Source organism: Lethenteron reissneri, chromosome 21 (assembly GCF_015708825.2).
Source record: "Lethenteron reissneri isolate LAM-NWPU_2019-01 chromosome 21, ASM1570882v1, whole genome shotgun sequence".
In the NCBI taxonomy this organism is placed as follows: Eukaryota; Metazoa; Chordata; class Hyperoartia; order Petromyzontiformes; family Petromyzontidae; genus Lethenteron; species Lethenteron reissneri.
Window position 1 is genome coordinate 8,179,165 of NC_083799.1, and position 22,711 is coordinate 8,201,875.

Sequence of the window (22,711 nt, forward strand, 5' to 3'; positions counted from 1 at the left end):
AGACCCTCATAACCACCACACACTCAGACCCTCACAACCACTACACACTAAGACCCTCACAACCACCACACACTCAGACCCTCACAACCACCACACACTCAGACCCTCACAACCACCACACACTCAGACCCTCACAACCACCACACACTCAGACCCTCACAACCACCACACACTCAGACCCTCACAACCACCACACACTCAGACCCTCACAACCACCACACACTCAGACCCTCACAACCACCACACACTCAGACCCTCACAACCACCACACACTCAGACCCTCACAACCACCACACACTCAGACCATCACAACCACCACACACTCAGACCCTCACAACCACCACACACTCAGACCCTCACAACCACCACACACTCAGACCCTCACAACCACCACACACTCAGACCCTCACAACCACCACACACTCAGACCCTCACAACCACCACACACTCAGACCCTCTCAACCATCACACACTCAGACCCTCACAACCACCACACACTCAGACCCTCACAACCACCACACACTCAGACCCTCACAACCACCACACACTCAGACCCTCACAACCACCACACACTCAGACCCTCACAACCACCACACACTCAGACCCTCACAACCACCACACACTCAGACCCTCACAACCACCACACACTCAGACCCTCACAACCACCACACACTCAGACCCTCACAACCACCACACACTCAGACCCTCACAACCACCACACACTCAGACCCTCACAACCACCACACACTCATACCCTCTCAACCACCACACACTCAGACCCTCACAACCACCACACACTCAGACCCTCACAACCACCACACACTCAGACCCTCACAACCACCACACACTCAGACCCTCACAACCACCACACACTCAGACCCTCACAACCACCACACACTCAGACCCTCACAACCACCACACACTCAGACCCTCACAACCACCACCCACTCAGACCCTCACAACCACCACACACTCAGACCCTCACAACCACCACACACTCAGACCCTCTCAACCATCACACACTCAGACCCTCACAACAACCACCACACACTCAGACCCTCACAACCACCACACACTCAGACCCTCACAACCACCACACACTCAGACCCTCACAACAACCACCACACACTCAGACCCTCACAACCACCACACACTCAGACCCTCACAACAACCACCACACACTCAGACCCTCACAACCACCACACACTCAGACCCTCACAACCACCACACACTCAGACCCTCACAACCACCACACACTCAGACCCTCACAACAACCACCACACACTCAGACCCTCACAACCACCACACACTCAGACCCTCACAACAACCACCACACACTCAGACCCTCACAACCACCACACACTCAGACCCTCACAACAACCACCACACACTCAGACCCTCACAACCATCACACACTCAGACCCTCTCAACCACCACACACTCAGACCCTCACAACAACCACCACACACTCAGACCCTCACAACCACCACACACTCAGACCCTCACAACAACCACCACACACTCAGACCCTCACAACCACCACACACTCAGACCCTCACAACCACTACACACTCAGACCCTCACAACAACCACCACACACTCAGACCCTCACAACCACCACACACTCAGACCCTCACAACAACCACCACACACCCAGACCCTCACAACCACCACACACTCAGACCCTCACAACCACCACACACTCAGACCCTCACAACCACCACACACTCAGACCCTCACAACCACCACACACTCAGACCCTCTCAACCACCACACTCAGACCCTCACAACCACCACACACTCAGACCCTCTCAACCACCACACCCAGACCCTCACAACCACCACACACTCAGACCTTCACAACCACCACACACTCAGACCCTTCACAACCACCACACACTCAGACCCTCACAACCACCACACACTCAGACCCTCACAACCACCACACACTCAGACCCTCACAACCACCACAAACTCAGACCCTCACAACCACCACACACTCAGACCCTCTCAACCACCACACACTCAGACCCTCACAACCACCACACACTCAGACCCTCACAACCACCACACACCCAGACCCTCTCAACCACCACACACCCAGACCCTCACAACCACCACACACTCAGACCCTCACAACCACCACACACTCAGACCCTCACAACCACCACACACTCAGACCCTCTCAACCACCACACACTCAGACCCTCTCAGCCACCACACACTCAGACCCTCACAACCACAGTCAGACCCTCACAACAACCACCACACACTCAGACCCTCACAACCACCACACACTCAGACCCTCACAACCACCACACACTCAGACCCTCACAACAACCATCACACACTCAGACCCTCACAACCACCACACACTCAGACCCTCACAACCACCACACACTCAGACCCTCACAACAACCATCACACACTCAGACCCTCACAACCACCACACACTCAGACCCTCACAACCACCACACACTCAGACCCTCACAACAACCACCACACACTCAAACCCTCACAACCACCACACACTCAGACCCTCACAACCACCACACACTCAGACCCTCACAACAACCATCACACACTCAGACCCTCACAACCACCACACACTCAGACCGTCACAACCACCACACACTCAGACCCTCACAACCACCACACACTCAGACCCTCACAACCACCACACACTCAGACCCTCACAACCACCACACACTCAGACCCTCACAACCACAACCACAGCCAGACCCTCACAACAACCACCACACTCAGACCCTCACAACCACAACCACAGTCAGACCCTCACAACCACCACACACTCAGACCCTCACAACCACCACCCACTCAGACCCTCACAACCACCACACACTCAGACCCTCACAACCACCACACACCCAGACCCTCACAACCACCACACACTCAGACCCTCTCAACAACCACCACACACTCAGACCCTCACAACCACTACACACTCAGACCCTCACAACCACCACACACTCAGACCCTCACAACAGCCACCACACTCAGACCCTCACAACCACAACCACGCTCAGACCCTCACAACCACCACACACTCAGACCCTCACAACAACCACCACACACTCAGACCCTCACAACAACCACCACACACTCAGACCCTCACAACCACCACACACTCAGACCCTCACAACAACCACCACACACTCAGACCCTCACAACCACTACACACTCAGACCCTCACAACCACCACACACTCAGACCCTCACAACAACCACCACACACTCAGACCCTCACAACCACCACACACTCAGACCCTCACAACCACCACACTCAGACCCTCACAACCACATACTTGTTCCAAAATTCTAAAGGTATACGTGTCATCTTTGTCTTTGTGCGTGTATGCAGAGACGTTATTTAGTAATTAGGAACCATTTGTGATTTCTGCACAAACGACAGTTTGTACTGGCTGCATTATTATCTTTTTCAATTGGAATTTTACAATTTCATTTCGAGCAGCACTTTCACAATACCAAGTGAGCATTTACTGTCATCATTTTCTGTGATAATGTTTTCCTCTATTGTATATGCAAACTGTTTGCTGAATTATAAATTGCAAGAGGTAAATTGAAAATGAATTAACATTAAAAAAATAACACACACAAAAAATCCCTGCATCATTAAAACTGCCAGTGGGTTCACATTTCAAGCAATAACTTTTCTTTTAAAGACTGTTTTCGGTATTTTGTTCCTAATTTATCCCAATTGTCCTTTTGACAAAGAGTGCATTCAGAAATGTAATGAACAGTGCAGCCCATATGGCTAACACCATAAACTCAATAAATTAACCGAAGATTTAAAAAAAGCCTTATTCAGCAAAAGGTTGACAAGGAAGCGTGGTTGCCACAGATACATTTTAAACTAAATGAAACTAAAATAGAAGAAAACATTTACCTTTTAGTCTGATCTCAAAAGGCACCCATTGTCACAGCTGAGCAGACTTCAGTGGGCAGACTGTTCCAGACCACTGGTGCTGCTGCTGATGAAAAACTCAATTTTGCTTTCCTAAGCCGAATGGAATTTACATGACAGCAGCTCCATACCATATGAGCTTTGGTAAGCTTGCTCCACCTAAGAATCTGGTTTAATCATAGATGGGTTCATTGATTTGAACCCAGGATCTCAATGTGCAGGCTCATTGCTCTGAACTCTGAGCCCCCCAGAATGACCACGCATGGGGGACTTACAGCACAGATGTTCTCAAACGTTGCTGAGGACACCAAAGCCCCATCCAAGCCGAAGAGGAAGATGGTCATGTAGGAGAGCATTCCACCCAGGATGATGAGGTTGTTCATGTAGGGACTTGACATCTTTATCAGCCTGTTGACATAATGACAAACATGTTAGTTAGGTCCTAAGGACTCCAAGATTAATTTTTGCTTTTGCCTTGGCAGACACTTTTTCCTCTCTGCGTGATCTGCACCCGAGCAAATAGGTAAACAAAACCAACCACAGTAATCTAACTAAGAAAATTCAATCAATTGTGTGAGTTGATCCACTTCCAGTCTCAATGTACACTAGAAAACAGACATTATATCCTTTGCAATGAGCTACAAGTATTGTCCTTATTATATGATCGATATCAGTGAGTGAAGGTAAAAAAATGAAGCATTGAAGCAGAGACAATTACCTGCAACAAAATCGTGAACATATCTGAAAATATGTTTCACATAATGGCAACATTATGCATTTTTTTTACACTGAATTATTTCCAACAAATTATTAATTAGATACAATTTTAATTGTATTCATAACTGCTCAGATGTTTATTTGCAGCATGCTCGTAGCTGCTCCTTGAAAGTGATGGATGACTCCAATATCAACTCAATGAGGCACCAACAGCTATTGAAATGCATGTCATTTGAATGCCATTCATTACTCAACAGTTTTGACGGTAAATTCAATCCATTTAAATGCGTACAGAATTATTTCACAAAATCCCCGCTATTTTTACTTTCAATGTAATACATACCTCTGCGTAGGTGATCGCAATTGTTTTGTATAGCTCTCTGATGGGCTGTAGTGCGTGCTGTTCGGCACGATGTTCGACGTTTTGCTAACACGTCGAACATCATGCCAAGCAACACACGATACATCCAAAAACACATCAATGAGCTAAAGGCGCACATATGTAAAAAAAACATTACATACCGCAAGTGGATTGCGCGCAAAGATTCTGCAATGGAGTAGAAGTGTAAATTAGCGGTACTAACTTTTGGTTGCGGTTCTTGATGTTAAAGAAGAGGAAGGCAGAGGCCATGAACATGCCTAAGCAAGTGAGTACAGACAAGATGCTGTAGAGGGGTAGATACACCTCTCGCAGCTTTGACTGAACGATGGTCCTGTCCCACGGTGGGTCTGGACCTGACCACACAGCAATCAAACAAACATGATTAAAGATCCCCAGTGTTGCTGATATAGGCACTTTAGAATTCGTGTTCTAAAGTGTATGCAAAAACAGACAAATGTGCCTATGTGTAATTAATAAAATTAGTTGTTTTGCTTTGATTCCTAAAAGTGGTTTATCCTAAAAGTGGTTTAATATGTTCTACATTGTCAGGAAATATAAATTACCAACGCAGCGGTTGGTGCTTTGCAGTCTGAACTCAGACTCCAGAGTCAAATCCCAGTTATCTCTGACATCAGTGGTGAGTTCTAATCCGGAGCTGTACACCCCACCCCCATCCACCACCCCCATCCCCCCCATCCACCCCCCATCCACCCCCTTCACCGACAGAGCTGCACTAACCAGCATGGTGAGGTTTGATCAAACACCCCTCATTGTTGGTGCTGTGTAGGGGAGGCCTTCATCCAGCCTTCCAGCAGTGGATTGGCAAGTGACGCACATCTTAATATACTTGAGACCAAGTAAGTAGCCAGCCAAGATTGAGTAGGTAGGCACAGGGAGTAACAAGCAGAGGGCGAGGGGGCAAAAGAGATGGGATCTGGTGCAGTGCAAGGTACGAGATACTGCTTCATAGTGGGGTGGGGGGGGGGGGCAACCCACCGGTGGCTATGGGCCTGGCAGTGACTGCATGTGGTCAAGAGGTTTCACTATTGGTGGCCCATACCTTGGAAACGCATGGTGCTGTTGATGAGCTCCAGAGTGTCCGGAACTGCATTGTACTCACCGACCTTTACTCTCTTAGTATCTGTGGGAGTCGCACACCACAAACCACATACCACACCACATGCACAAGTCCTCATTCCTGTTAGTCTGTGGATTCTATTTACATAATTTACATGGTTATAATTGCTTATATTGTGTATAATGTATACATACGCTTGTTTCTTACATTCCGAATTGCAATTATTTCAATGCTTTGTGGTATATGTATGCGATATAGATTTAACATTTTTTATAAGCTTTATTTACGTGTCTTTTTAATAAACATATCCAATTAACATATGCGAACTACAGTATGAGAAAAGCGCATCCCAAGTGTTTAAACTGAAATAAAAATGGGTTAACTATGCCACAGCCCTTATTGGCATTCTGGGTGAAAAACTATCCACAGAGCCATCATCCATGTTAATTAGAGAAAGCCACATCATTTAAGTCACTGCACAACTGTTAATTGTTTTAGCGTCATAAAAATGGCAAAACAATAAATATATAAGTCATCAAACACATATATTTGGTACTTCGTAAAAAAAAACTTCCTTCTGGACTGACTTGTTTTGAAGTCATTTTCAACAGATATGATATCTATCACCAAAATGTACGCTTCATCTGAAGTTGTTTTCCGTGATATGAAAAGTGCTTACTTTGAAACTGCATGAATTCTATAGTTCCTAAACGCTCTCCATTTCTGAACAGGACTTGACCCTACAAGAGATTTAACACAAAAGATACACAACATCATGTTAAACGAAGCTTTCATTGCAGTAGACGTTAGCTACAAGGTAATATTACGTCATACAAGCCAAACACTCAGAGGCTAGTAATAAAATAAAAACATAAAATTAAACCGCACAAAAAACCCCACAGCTAAAAAAAGTATGTCGAAGTGAAAAAGTCCTTTAAGAACAGATGCGCAGGATATGATTGAGGTGAGACACTTGGCAGACACCGACGTGAACATGTGGGGGGAGAATGTGCTCAGCCACAGTTGTATACATACGGGTGAGAACTCAAATTGCTTACATATGGGTGAAAACTCGATTTCCGCACGTGCTAAAGCCAATTTAACAGATTGCCAGGAAAAAAAACTGCACTGGAGAAGTCGATGCGAGAGAAAATCAAGGCGTGGTGGACTAGCTTCTCACCATCCAACAGAGAGAGAATGGGGCACAACCCGGCTATATTTCTGAGATGAAACAAGTAAACCCGTAAAAACAAAGTTTTTCACTATAAATCCTTTATATGCGTGGCGGCTAGAGTCTTCTCGTCCTCTGGCTTGAGATGGCTGCCACCTATGGGTCAGATGATTGTCTGCCAGTATTAAGCAATTGGTAATTAAATATTTAATTTGTTTTCCCTAAACAGTGTAAAATGTTGGGAATTGTCTGCCAGTATTAAGCAATTGGTAATTAAATATTTAATTAGTTTTCCCTAAACAGTGTAAAATTTTGGGAATTGTCTGCCAGTATTAAGCAATTGGTAATTAAATATTTAATTTGTTTTCCCTAAACAGTGTAAAATTTTGGGAATTGTCTGCCAGTATTAAGCAATTGGTAATTAAATATTTAATTTGTTTTCCCTAAACAGTGTAAAATTTTGGGAATTTTTTTTTCACGAACATTAATTGTCTCGCACAACGAGTCGGTGTGGAAAATGTCAGCTCGATTGGATCACGGGAAGTGGGTTAAAAAACGACCGAAAGATTTGCACGGTCGTAAGCAAGCAAGCAAGCACGCAAGCACGCAAGCAAGCAAGCATGCGAACTTAATATAAAGGATTTAATAAAGGATTTAAAACGGCAGCTTTCGTTGACCTTGTTAATGCGTACTTCAAAGGTGAGCGAAGGATCAAGGACAACACATGGCACTGCCTTCTGTTCCTATAATATAAGCTACGTTGCACAGTATTTGACAATATTCACTTGGCTGCACGAACATAAAACCAATCTTATGACAGGACTGATACCATGAAGATGTCATCTTAACAATATTCAGCCCGGACAAGGAGAGACACTCCAGTAACAAGGCTGGATAGTAAAATCACGAAAAGGAGTATCTTACTGGCATTAACACAAGCAAGCACATCATTTTTCGATCGCCTTAGCAGTGCAATTCATTGTGTTATAAAGTAATACACTTTTTGCATATATGCATCCACGTGTTCGAATTGTATTTGCCTTTAACGTACAAATTTTAAAACACTTTCCTTGAGCAATTACATCAATAGTAGAGCTTGTATTTATCCCAATGTTGGGATTTTAATAACAGAATAACATTTTAAAATACATTGATGTACATCACTTACAGATTTTGTGAGACAAGGGTAAAGAAATTTACAAGTTAAAATACCTAGAATTCAAATAGTATTTAACAGTTCATTTAAGTAGTTAAGTGATGCCTTAAATCGTTACTGTAAGAGGAATGTGTATGTATATGCATCACCCTTGTGCAATGTCTACACTGAAAACTGGATGCTCAATTTTTTTCAAAACAGTTCATGCATCGGCATTGTACGAGTCATCACGATAACATTCACCACATCGATATTATTATTTTTAATATCCTCATAAAAAAATTCAGAGACATTAATTCTATAATTAACAAGTCTATTTGTATTTTACACAATTATGACAATACATAATAACAATAAACTATTACTGTGTCACATTAATTTTAAAATCACGGTAAACAATAAAAACCCAAGTGTAATCAAAAGAAAAAAGTGTGGCTCATATATACAATTTTATAAGAAAAAATATCTAATTATCAGTGCCAAATCAGGAAAAAGAAATAAACCTTTATAACCTGTCGTGAACCAGAAATACAAAAAGCAACTATAAATAGGATTGGGCAGGACACCCCACAGGAAGAGATGATGGAGAATGGTCAAGAAAAATAATGGAGAGATGGCCAATGAATGGACAGCTTCTGAGAAGAGGGCATCCACTGAGTAGGGTGGAGTCATAAAATCAGTTCGTGCTCAGGTGCCAAGTGGATTATGATGTTGCGGCAACACGAGAACTAGCAGTGGCTTGGGGAGGCCTTCATGCAGCAGTGGATTGAGCGTGGCTGATGATGATGACGATATACCAGATTTATTAAAACATCAATAAACACATTTTTAATAACACTGTGGCCTTAAAATTAAAAATATAGATTAAGCGATGTTTGTGGCATTGGCCGTTCTTTATAGGACATACTTTATGCGCTATGAAGGATGTCCCTTGTGCTTATGCACAACTACCATAGTAGTATCAAATATTTTTTTCATTTAATTAAGAATCTTTTTAAAAATGCATTGCATCACATATGCACATCAGCATAGCCGCATCATTAATGCCTTTTTTTCACCAACGCATTCACTCACGGCATCTGTCATGAGCTTTCAAAGTTAATTACTGCTTTCAGACAATTACGCTATGCGGGCAAATTATATTATTTATCCAATAATTATTGAGCAATAAATAACACAAATACAAACTATATGAAATGTAGTAAAAATATTGACCGTATGTTGTTGTTTAGCTCTATTTGCTGTATTACTATTTTCTGGTTTCCATAAATCCATTTCCACGTAACATCGAGGATTTCATAGGGACTGAATTATCAATGACCAATAATGAAAAGGAGATGTTTACAATAGGGGTGTATTTTTTGTCATGCAGCAGTGGATGGAAAATGACTGGACATAAGATCAATGTTGTATTCCACAATTCAAGGTTCTCGATTCAAAATCTTGTTCATCTATGCCACATTCCGTCCTGAATAGTAGAGGCTTGGGTGTCCAATGTGTGCAGCCGTTATGACTGTTGTGAAACAATACAGTAGGTTATTTATGTGTTATGGTTACCATTCAGAGCACAGCTTATGCTCCAATTTAAACACGCGGCTAGTTGATCTCAGCCATGAGCATATGCAGTCGTGTATTCATCAGAATACTACTGTACAATATTTATGATCCCTTCTTTTGGACATTTGAAAGACAATTCTTGAGCCTGTTCTAAGTGCATCACAATTTGAACTAAGAAACTAATTCATAGTTCAATATTTCCGTGAGTTTATTAATGACAGGAACAGAATCAAGTGGCAAAGCATAGGCATCCTTATTACTGTATTACCATATTCCACCCTCCTCTCATGTATTTTAAAGTACATGTTTTTGGGAGGGCATGTCCGATTCGGGAGGTGTTTGGGTGTGACGTAATTTTCGAACTTGACAAAGAGGGCAAATTTGGGTTTCTTACTTTCTGGAGCATCTTAGAATCCAGAGAATATGATAGCTGTGAATGGTTTGACCAAATGAAGACATATGTTTCCTGAGTTCAAGGCTGCAACTACCCAATAGGGCCACTTTGCATACATTTCCCTTTGTCCCATACCCTTGAAGGTATATTTATGATTCATCTGGCAGTCAAGTTTCATCCTGCTTGGTTTGTACGCATTCACAAATTCCAATGTACTAGATGAAAACACACCCAAGAACGTTCAAATACACTGCTTCTATAAAATGTGGTATTAAAATGCCTTGAAATTTAATTAACATTGAATATCACCAACAAGTATGTAGGTTGGATTGAATAGACATAGACATTTTTTTAAATGAAATATAAGTACCAGTAGGAAATTACTAATTTCATTCCTGATACTACAACAAGAATCGTTTTAAAACAATCCACTTATCATTGGTAAATTCGCATAAAATAGTTGTAAATAATGGCAGGTGTTATTTCTGTATCTGTGAATTCGTACAAGAAACGCCACAACATTTAACATTGAATTATTCATATGAACAATTTGCTAGTATGTGTTATTATCAAATAAGACTGCACACTCTTTAATTTGACATTGTATTCCTTTTAATTACAGTATATGTGTGTGAAAGTAGCTGTTGTTTTACTGCTTTACTGTGGTCTGTTTAATGATGCAGTTATTGTGCCATTATCTCGCTCTGTGTGTAAAGTATATATATTCTTGAATATATTCTGGCTGCTAAAATAACAACACAGCACTAGAAATTGTCATTGTGTTTTTTCAGATTCATGCAATTATACCTCCAAAAGAATGCCATAAAACAATTAAAGCACTGTCTCAATGATATATATGTGAGTATATGCCACGATTGCTCGATGATTCTAGCCTGCAGTATTCTATATATGTGTAGTGTAATAGCGCCGGCTAGTGGGCAGCAGCGGCAACTGTGGTGGACAAACAATACACAAGCCAGTAAGGGTGTGCACGGGTGTGTTGGCAGGGCAGAGGAACTAGCGCAAGGGTCACGGAGGAACCCGTCTGGAGCAATGGCGGAGCCAGGATTTTCAGGTAGGGGGGGCAACCCCTCCAGCAATGAAAAATGATAGGAGCTGTTAGTAAGTAAGGACTTGTCCCTTGCTTTTTGTTCGACGCGTGTGCGGCGATGGCACAGCCATCGATCGAGGGTCGAATTCGAACCGTGTGTGATCGGCATCGTGCTCGCTGAAGGTATGTCTTCAGGGAAGTTGTGTACTGTATACGCAACTGCGCACAAGCCAGGCCACGCTGGCAGGATAAAAGGAGCTGAGAGCGGTAGCTCGAGGCTGCCGGTTCTGGGATTGGATTCGTCTTGTCGTCACTGTCATCTCGTCGCCATCATCGCTGCCATCTTTGCTCGATACTGCGCTGCCAGATAGTTTTTGGCTGTCTCAGTCAGCGCCGTTAGTGTTAGACGGCTAGTTTTGTGTATAGGCTAGGCTAAGCGACTGTAGAGTGTGCAGGCGAGACCATGAATGTTACTAAATAAAGGTGCCTCCTACAAACCTTGTCTCCGAATCACTGATACTACATACGTTAGGGACACCCCATTGAATATTAAATTACTAACCTGCATATAATGTCAAAACGAGTTGTTCTGAAGCAGTAATTATACACTATGTAACAGAATTTTTGTTCCTGGCTACTAAGTGTACATTTTTTATTGGTTATGCTTAAAAAGTATACAAAATGGCTATTATTCCCCACAAACTTTGCTTTTGTGACAAGGAAATTATGTGAACGAAAGACACAAATGCACATGGTTTCTCACTAACACAGCCACCATTGCTCGTTTTCCTCGATGTGGCGGTGGCTCTACGATCTTACATTGACATGCTAAGCTCTCACAATACAATGGCCACCTCCGCAGCTTCGTCGTCGTGGAGTTAACTCTCCGATTTACCCGATCTTACATTTACATGCAAATCTCATCACTAGCCCCGCCCACTTCGTATCCTTAACTTCGCTTATGACCCTTGGGCTACACCCATCTCAAACCTTTATAACATCCTGTCTCAGCAGCGCTCCCGATATTTTTTCACCTGATGATGATTGCTTGTGTTGTGATCGAAACGTCGTGATATTTTTTTTTATATTAACACATATTGTGCATTCCTACTTAAATATTACTGTATTTATAATCAAGAATAAATAAGATACCAAATAACGGCTGTGCTCTATCAGAAAAAAAGTATTTGTTTGAGGACACGTTTACAACCTACCTTTATCTAAAAACATTGAACTGCAAACACATTAACGTATTATTTTTAAAAGGTTATATTGTACGTTCATAGCATACACAGAAATGTGACAAAAACAAGCACTTTGGATGAAGTACTGACGTTACAGAAAGACTAAGCCATTCACGTTTTTTTATTGATTATAACATTTTCAGAAAAAAGTGAAGAGTTCTGCATTCGCGGAATGTCCTAGTACCGCACAGATATCCAAAGCTGTGCTTATGTCAAGAAAGGTCAATCGTTAAGAAAGACATGCTTAACCTCAACCGTGACATACATGAGCTAAGCAACTTAATTTTCCTCTTATTCTACTTTGAGCAAAGCAAAAAACACCTCATAAGTCAAACATTGCACAAAGCATAAATTCATAATGCTTTCTATTTTCAATTAACAATTTCCCAGCCACCCTGCTAAGGTTATGTTTCAATAATTATTAATCATGCTACACACAGCAAGATTGTCGATGCTGAACTGATCTCAGAATCATTATTAGTTGAAAATGGACTTGGTGTAAATGAATCCAAAGAAAAAAATACCTTCAACCCTGCAAACAAAATAAATATTTAGTGTGTGTGTGTGTTTTACAATCAGTACCCAGTGCCGGATTATCCTCGTAGCAAAAGTAGCATATGCTACGGGCCCCGCACTTTCACGGGCCCAAAGCTAAATGCTTTAAAGCTATCAATTCCGATTCAGTGATTCTGAACTTGCTCTATTACTATAGTACTATACTGCCTTCAACTTTTATGAACGACTGGGTCTTTAAGGTTAGCGATTTGTCGTATTATCTGGCTGTATAGCAAATGAAAACTACTATTACTTCACTATGCAAGTTAAACATTTTGTTTTAATATTTACGTGTTTTTTATTTAGGGCCCCTTTATAACATATGCTACAGGCCCCGTACTAGCTTAATCTGGCACCGTCAGTACCATAATGTTTTTCCCTGCACTTCTATTGACAACTTAAAGATGAAGATTTCTAATTGGTTCACATTTAATGTGGCATAGAGCAGATCAATGAATACCCGTAATTGGACTCCACACAACAATTACCGACATAAGCATCCTATTTTTCAGTTAATCTGGACAATGAAATGTCTGTATCCGTAGGTAATATGCACTGTTCATTTTCATTACGAAGGGTTTTTCTTTTATTTTCGCCAATGGTAAATTAAGGTAGTCTGCCTCTCATTGCCCAATATCATAATGCAGCAGTTGAAACAAAAAAGAGTGGGACGATGCTGCCTGTATTGCATGACAGCATTTTAAAAAGGCTTGGTCGTTCACATTATGCATCCCTTCTATGTGTTGAATTTAAATGAAATGTTGCTATTTCACAGCGACAGCACTGGTATTTGCATACATAAATCCAGCCACCAGAAACTCGTAAACATAAATATGCCGATAAAAATGTGGTAAAGAAAATGCATTAACTGCTGGAAACCCAGAAATATGTTTGAATATGCAAATAATAATTCTATTTTTACTGCAAATAAATTCGTCATCTGACAAGATGGCTCATGATTTACACAGAAATAATATTTTGGACTGGCACGCTACAGATGTAAAGTTAGCATAATTATAGTATATGCACATTCAAATATTATAAGACTATTGGTAATCATAAAGCATTATACTTTAACACAAAAAACTATTATATCATTACTTTTTTTCAATACTATAGCAGTTCATGAACAGTAAATATAATTAGCAGGATATATATTTTAATTCAGGTGTGGTAATAATTTTGTTAAATCTAAGATATGAAAATTTGAATCTAATTAGGCACAGTTTCATAAATACATGAACAAGTCAAATTGCTGTCGTGTGTGCAGTGTCATATTGTCTCATGATTGGCCTGAGCTTAGCACTCTCATCCTCATAAATTGACTCTACTTGATGAAATTTATGGAATGTAATTTATTCGTATCGTGGTACTTTGCAATGTCTCTGGTTTCTCGAAATACATGAGGCATGGATGACGATGATGAACTGTAAATCAGATGTTGGTTCACGTCTTCTAACTAACTTCAAAAAGCAGCTGTTAATTATTTAAAATACACATGTGCAAGTATATACACCAAGTCTAACGTCCATTGTCTTTTGCTTCAAGATTGAGTGAATGGCCAAATATAGAGAACCCTAAATTAATGCAAAACTAAAAAAAAAATCCCTCTAGAGCGTCAATAGCTTGGATGTGGCTTACTCTGCTTCATTCTCTATTCGAACGAATGTGGTATGCTACTGTTGTGCCTACATATGTTCATACTTCTGCTTGTACAGTGAGAGAAGAAAGTATTTGATCCCCTGCTGATTTTGTACGTTTGCCCACTGACAAATAAATGATCAGTCTATAATTTTAATGGTAGGTGTATTTGAACAGTGAGATACAGAATAACAACAACAAAATCCAGAAAAACGCATGTCAAAAATTTTATAAATTGATTTGCATTTTAATGAGGGAAATAAGTATTTAACCCCTCTGCAAAACATGACTTAGTATTTGGTGGCAAAACCCTTGTTGGCAATCACAGAGGTCAGACGTTTCTTGTAGGTGGCCACCAGGTTTGCACACATCTCAGGAGGGATTTTGTCCCACTCCTCTTTGCAGATCTTCTCCAAGTCATTAAGGTTTCGAGGCTGATGTTTGGCAACTCGAACCTTCAGCTCCCTCCAAAGATTTTCTATGGGATTAAGGTCTGGAGACTGGCTAGGCCACTCCAGTACCTTAATGTGCTTCCTCTTGAGCCACTCCTTTGTTGCCTTGGCCGTGTGTTTTGGGTCATTGTCATGCTGGAATACCCATCCACGACCCATTTTCAATGCCCTGGCTGAGGGAAGGAGGTTCTCACCCAAGATTTGACGGTACATGGCCCCGTCCATCGTCTTTTTGATGCGGTGAAGTTGTCTTGTCCCCTTAGCAGAAAAACACCCCCAAAGCATAATGTTTCCACCTCCATGTTTAACGGTGGGGATGGTGTTCTTGGGGTCATAGGCAGCATTCCTCCTCCTCCAAACACGGCGAGTTGAGCTGATGCCAAAGAGCTCCATTTTTGGTCTCATCTGACCACAACACTTTCACCCAGTTGTCTTCTGAATCATTCAGATGTTCATAGGCAGACTTCAGACGGGCATGTATATGTCCTTTCTTGAGCTGTGGGACCTTGTGGGCGCTGCAAGATTTCAGTCCTTCACGGCGTAGTGTGTTACCAACTGTTTTCTTGGTGACTATGGTCCCAGCTGCCTTGAGATAATTGACAAAATCCTCCCGTGTAGTTCTGGGCTGATTCCTCACAGTTCTCATGATCATTGCAACTCCACGAGGTGAGATCTTGCATGGAGCCCCAGGCCGAGGGAGAATGACAGTTATTTTGTGTTTCTTCCATTTGCGAATAATCGAACCATAGGTTGTCACCTTCTCACCAAGCTGCCTTGTGTAGGTCTACAATTTTGTCCCTGATATCCTTGGAGAGCTCTTTGGTCTTGGCCATGGTGGAGAGCTTGGATCTGATTAATTGATTGCTTCTGTGAGCAGGTGTCTTTTATACAGGTAACAAGCTGAGATTAGGAGCACTGCCTTTAAGAGTGTACTCCTAATCTCAGCTCGTTACCCGTATAAAAGACACCTGGGAGCCAGAAATCTTTCTGATTGAGAGGGGGTCAAATACTTATTTCCCTCATCAAAATGCAAATCAATTTATAACATTTTTGATATGCGTTTTTATGGATTTTGTTGTTGTTGTTCTGTATCTCACTGTTCAAATACACCTACCATCAAAATTATAGACTGATCATTTCTTTGTCAGTGGGCAAACGTACAAAATCAGCAGGGGATCAAATACTTTTTTCCCTCACTGTATATTGTAAAGCTATTGGGGTTCTTTCATTTCTGTATGCTTTGAAAGGTAACCAACGTTTTGGAGTGCTGTGTGAATACATTCCCCTTTGGTTTTATTTTATTGGCGGAATTCAATGTGAGGTTGTACTGGCATCAGTATAACCTCCCATTCATAAATCACGGACTAAGTAGCTAAGAAGCAGCACGATTCCAGAACGCTCAGATGCCTCTCAAATATCAAAATGCATCCATCCCTTAGGGTTGGCACCAGTCCTGGTTTTCCCAAGATTGTCCTCTTTTGGAGATATTTGCCCTGGAAGTATTTTCGGAACGTAGAACATCAAAAGTTATGTTTTTTGTCAGTTATGTGTACAGTACTTCTTCCCTCTTCTGGTATTGTGAAATATTTGTTCTTCCCATGAAATGTCTTGTTTGTTTTTACCACAGGAGGTGGCAACCCTCGTATTACTTCTCGAATGAAAACGAAGGAGAACACCACAACTCGCAATCCATTTTCGAGTCGAAGAAAAAAAGAAGCAGAGGGAGACATAGAATGAGATGGTTTGATGTCTTCAGGAATTACATTGAACAAACGTTTGCAAGTATGACTAAGGCAACACAGCGAGGAAGAAAGAGATAGGATTCATGGGGCCCGGTTGTTGATCTTGAGCGGACCACAGGGAAAATTAATAAAAATCACTGGACATCCTTACTTAATGCTCAATGAAAAAACCGTTCCACGAGATAATGTAATGTAATTATGCTGCAAGTTCCCTTGGAGTGACGTCAATTGGGAACTCTGCTGACACGAGCTGGTGTAAGACGAAATGTGTATTCTTTTGAGGTGTCCAAATCATTAGTGGCCATTTAAATATATCATTCCAATTCTGTTTAGACGTGTAACAAACACAGACAATCCACCACTTTGATTTGTAGATTATCGGGAAAAGTTATGATATTAAACACATATTAAGGTCATCACAACACGAGGGTGTGATTTAGCAAACATCACACCTGCCCTCGTTTGTTTAACTAGTGGTGATGTTCACAATATGTACCAGTAGTAAGTTTATCTTAAAATGACAACGGAAAGCCCAAGCGAGGCCCAGACACCAACAGCTACTGGTGATATTTATGGCCACAAAGTCAGGAATGGAGCCCAGATATCTAGGTCCATGGGTGGAGCAGTGGCGTAAGTGATTAGTGCGCTGCGCTATGAACCTGGTCACTCGAGTTCAATTCCTTGCCATGGCTGACATCAGTGGTGAGCGATATCTGAATTGGTCCTGAGCACCCCTTCACCCTCTTTGACAACTTGCATTGAATAGCAAGGTGAATATGGTAAACAGATCTCCTATGAATATAGATTTGAAGCTTTCGTGACTGCAGGAATCCATACTCTCTGGTTCTTTCAATAAATTCACGTAGGTATACAATAAAATATACATAAATCACGACGTTTCGATTGCAACACAAGCAATCATCATGTGGGAAAACCACAGCAAGAAAATGTTTTGCTGAAGTGGGAGAGAGATGCCGTGGTAAGAGGTTATATAGGTAAGAGAAGGGGGAGGGGCAAGGGAGGGGGGTAGGGATATGGGAGCGTTGCGTGGACGTTAGGAGAGGGACGTGAAGCTGGACGGGGGGGGAAGTGGGCGGGGCTGGAAGTGGGAGGCTGGGAGAGCCTTTACCGAAAGAACTAGAGAGATCTTCTATGACTGATTCGGCATGGGGAGGCCTCCTTCCTTCAGCAGCAGATTGACAAAGGCTGAACATAAGATAACTGTTGTATTCCACACGTCAAGGTCTTCGATTCACCACCTTCTTCATTTATGCTGTGTCCTTTACAGAAAGAGTTGCGGCATGGGTGTGCAGCAATAACAGATGCAGCCATGTCGAGTGTGATAACTCTTACAACTTTCTCCCACTCACAAGTGTACACAAACACACAACAAAAAGAGCTGCCAATTGCCACTAAATCACGGTGACATCACCATAGAGCTTGTGCCAGGGTCGGCAAACTTTAAGGCCATATTACACGTGGAAGGCTCGCTGGCAGGAGGTCACAAGGCAGATCCAGATGTTACGGGTTGACTGACTGAGATGTCTGGCAGACATTCACGTACACACCAAAGCACTAAAACGTAGCAATGACAACTCACGGTGACTCCCAAAAAGTTGGTCTCGTTCAAGGCGTCAAGCAAAATTTGTCCGATGCGTTGGTTGGTGTAGCTGAATGACTCGATGGAAGCAACGAGGCTCTTGTCCGCCTCCAGCAACTCAATCGTTCGGTTTAAAACTTGCGCAATCACCCAGATGCCATCATAGGCGTAGCCATGAAACTTGCTGTGCGGTGCCACCTCACTCAGACCCAACATATGATTGTACTCCTCTTCATATTGCTGTGGCGTCTGGGGTTTAAAACAAAGGAAACGCATTAATGCTTTGTAATGCACAACAACAACAACGCAACGATAAGGAACCTCCCTCCACAATATGTTGATGCAACGCTGCCCATTGAAAGGACATGAACTCTGTTAAAGTATGTTTTCTTATGGCCGTCCACAAAAACTTTTGACAATAAGATAGTCGAGCACAAGAAAATAAGATCATAGGGAAATTCTTTACACAGTATAAGGTGCCTTTCATAAATTTCCATTACTACCTTAAATTATCTGATTATTCGTCTTATTTGTTGTGCTTCCCATACAAAAACAGAGATCTTTGGACATTTAACCTCAACACAACAGAACCCAATAAAATGTCCAGCCCACAGGCACGATGTGCTTTGGTACTCAATATCAGCCCTTACAAAGTCCACAAAATGCTTCTTTTCATTTTCCCTCATGTACATAAAAGTACACGCTGTAATTTTAAACTCTTCATATGAATAACTTTTTTCTGACAGTTCTTCATTGGTGCATGGTGGATTAAGTTATAAAGCATGACATTTTTGTTTTGTTTTTGAGCACTTCAACATCACTTCCATTCAAAGCTAACTGCATTTGTACAGATTTGTGCCCGACGTCATTTCGTATTATACTGCACATGCCATGCCACGAGTGAGGCTCACCAGCCCAGAGATGGTGCGATCGGGCCGAGTGCTGAGCGGCATGAAGTCCACATAGATGCAGTTCTCCATGGCAATGAGGAGGTTCTTCTGAGGGCACTGCTGCTGCGTATGCTCCCACCAGCGGCTGCCGTACCAGCCCGGGATCACCCACTGATACTTACTCCCATACATGCCTTCGTCATAGGCCTGGTGTCAGGGACAGGAGCAGGTTTGAAATTATTATACAGAGCAGATTCCATATTAAAAACCAAATCATTTTGTGGATGAGAAAACTGGAGTCAACTTTGTAGAAAAATCACATCAGGTGGCACATCATGCATTATTCAAGAACAGCAATTTGAGCTTTACTGAACTCCTATACACTCTAAGCTACAGCCCAAAGATAGCCGCAACGTCTGTATTGCCTTGCACTGCTTTAAAAATGGAAGCTTTGGGACATGAACGATTTCATGTTCAATGAATGAAATATTTAGCAGTGAAATTGTGTAACTACAAGCTGTGAAAAAGTGTGATAACCGACATATGAACGTGCTGTGAAAGACGATGTTTGTTGTCTACGTGCTCTTAGTACTCACGCAGCAAAAGACTTTTGCTGCCATTTCTTCGTCAAATTGACCCAGTATAATCCTGACATCCGAAGTCTGCAATAACATCGTTACACTTATGAGCAATGGTGTCAAAATGAATGAAGACATATCAAAAGAGCACACTGCTGTTTGTATAAAATATTTACATCATCAACATGCATTCTTTTATTTATATATGTTCATACTCTTTGGGTCTTTCGGTAAAGTCACGTAGATAGAAAAGTAATTTAAAAAATCTTGAGGTTTCGATCGCAACGCAAGCAATCGTCTTCAGGTGAACAAATACAGCAGGCGAACTGCTGAGGCAGGAAAAATATAGCAGGAGAGCTGCTGCAACAAGAGGTTATATAGGTTTGAGATGGGTGCAACCTAAGGGTAAGTGGGCGGGGCTAGAGATAGAATTTGCATGTAAATGTAAGATCGCAGAGCCTGATATACTTCACGACTACGGTGCTGAAGAGGTGGCCATTGTATTGCTAGAGATTAGCATGTCAATGTGAGACGGCTCCCGCAGCAGCGGCTGTGTTAATGAGAAGATAGGCATGTCAGTGTCAGAGAACCGGGCACAACGCCACCTCGTGGGCAACAAAAGCTGCGGCGTTGGCCGCTGCACTATGAGAGACCAGCATGTCAATGCAAGAAAACCACCGCAACAGTGGCCGTGCCAGTGAGACATTCAACCTATTAAACAACGAGAGCCACCGCCACATCGAGGCAAAGGGAGCAGCAGCTGTGTTAGTGAGACATTTAACCTGTTAATGTAAAGACATTTAACAAGGTAGTGTAACTCAGAGAATCGGAAATAACTACTAACATTGGCAGGTAGGCTGGAAGCATCACAGCCAGTTATGACTTTACCTGGTTAATAACGTCCTTCCAATGTGTCTTACTAATATAGCCGCTGCTCCCTTTTCCTTGATGTGGTGGTGGCTCTCGTTGTTTATTAAGCGGAATGTCTCACTGGCACGGCCATCGGTGCGGTGGTTCTCTTGCGTTGACATGTTGGTCCCTCACAGTGCAGCTTTTGTTGCCCACGAGGTGGCGTTGTGCCCGATTCTCTGACACTGAAATGCCAATCTTCTCATTCTTTATTTGAAGTCATGTAGGTAGAAAAAATACTATGATGCAGGCTACTTTTAAAGGTTAGAGATGGGCGTAACCCCAGAGTCATAAACGAAGTGGGGGGGGGCTAGTGATGTTAAAGTAAGAAATTTGCATGTAAATGTATTGTGTAAATGTATTGTGTAAATGTGATTAGAACATCAATGTAAGCTCGCAGCGCGCCATCACATCGAGGACTGCATGTAAACGTGAGATCGGCTCACAGCACACCGTCACATCGAGGACTGTATGTAAATGTAGAAATGTGCATGTTAATGTACTGTGTAAATGTGATTGGCATGTCATTATCTCATTAACACAGCCGCTGCTGCGGGAGCCATCTCACATTGACATGCTAATCTCTAATCTCTAGCAATACAATGGCCGCCTCTTCAGCACCGTAGTCATGAGGTATATCAGGCTCTCCGATCTTACATTTACATGCAAATTACAGATTGACATGCTAATCTCTAGCAATACAATGGCCGCCTCTTAGGCACCCGAAGTTGTGAGGCATTTCAGGCTCTCTGATCTTACATTTACATGCAAATTCCATCTCTAGCCCGGCCCACTTACACTTGGGTTGCACCCATCTCAAACCTATATAACCTCTTGTTGCAGAAGCTCTCCCACTATATTTATCCTGCCTCAGCAGTTCGCCTACTGTATTTTTTCACCTGAAGACAATAGCTTGTGTTGCGATCGAAACGTCGTGATTTTTATTAATATTTTTGTATCTACGTGACTTTACCGAAAGACCCAAAGAGTATGAATCCCTGGAGTCACGAAAGCTTTAAGTCAAGATTTATATACGTTCATTAAATAAATGCAATTATCTATACAGTACACATTATAATACTTGTATTTGTCCATAAAGTAGTAAAAACTGTCAATTATTTTCATATACTTGGTGTTTAGGATTGATTCGTGAAAATCGCCCTTTCAAATGGGTGCAATCCAGACATACCTTGAAGTTTTGGACATTGACGCATGGATCGTTGGAGAAGCTCTGCGTTTCAGCAATCTGGATTCCCGCTTTATCCAGCTCTTTTGTCAAGTCGTTGTGCACCTGCCAAAAGATAAACGACAGTTGGGGTTCGTTTCATTATTATTATTATTGTTCACTCACTGACTTAGTTCTTCAGTTATTGTTCAGAAAGAGCTGACCCCCTGCACTGGAAAATAAAAAACAATCTTATTAATTTGTTCCCATCAGCCAATCAAAATGTACAAGTTGATTTTTAATTTATTTTCATCATTAAGCCATTGTAATTGTACTAGTAAACAATGCAACACATGGACAACAATGGAACTGTTGTAACATTTAAGTATCAAGCATTTTCGCTGTTAATTATGGCTTGAGGTGTTTTCCACACATTGTATGTGTTTGTGATAATTAAATCATTAAATTTGGAATGCACCCTCAC

The 22,711-nt window shown here is 42.0% G+C and overlaps 1 protein-coding gene across 4 annotated transcripts in view; it reads right to left on the reverse strand.

The window, feature by feature from the left end:
* The window catches only part of LOC133345158 (gamma-aminobutyric acid type B receptor subunit 2-like), a 137,300-nt gene that overhangs the window by 61,670 nt on the left and 52,919 nt on the right, over positions 1-22,711 (reverse strand). For all 4 annotated transcript variants that reach the window (XM_061555679.1, XM_061555678.1, XM_061555677.1 and 1 more), the window contains 8 exons: positions 22,252-22,353; positions 20,172-20,237; positions 19,597-19,782; positions 18,686-18,934; positions 6,802-6,862; positions 6,105-6,185; positions 5,247-5,397; positions 4,221-4,353 (listed from right to left, as the gene is read on the reverse strand). In XM_061555679.1, the coding sequence (XP_061411663.1) occupies positions 4,221-4,353; positions 5,247-5,397; positions 6,105-6,185; positions 6,802-6,862; positions 18,686-18,934; positions 19,597-19,782; positions 20,172-20,237; positions 22,252-22,353 (1,029 nt within the window). The remainder of the gene's footprint in view (positions 1-4,220; positions 4,354-5,246; positions 5,398-6,104; positions 6,186-6,801; positions 6,863-18,685; positions 18,935-19,596; positions 19,783-20,171; positions 20,238-22,251; positions 22,354-22,711) is intronic.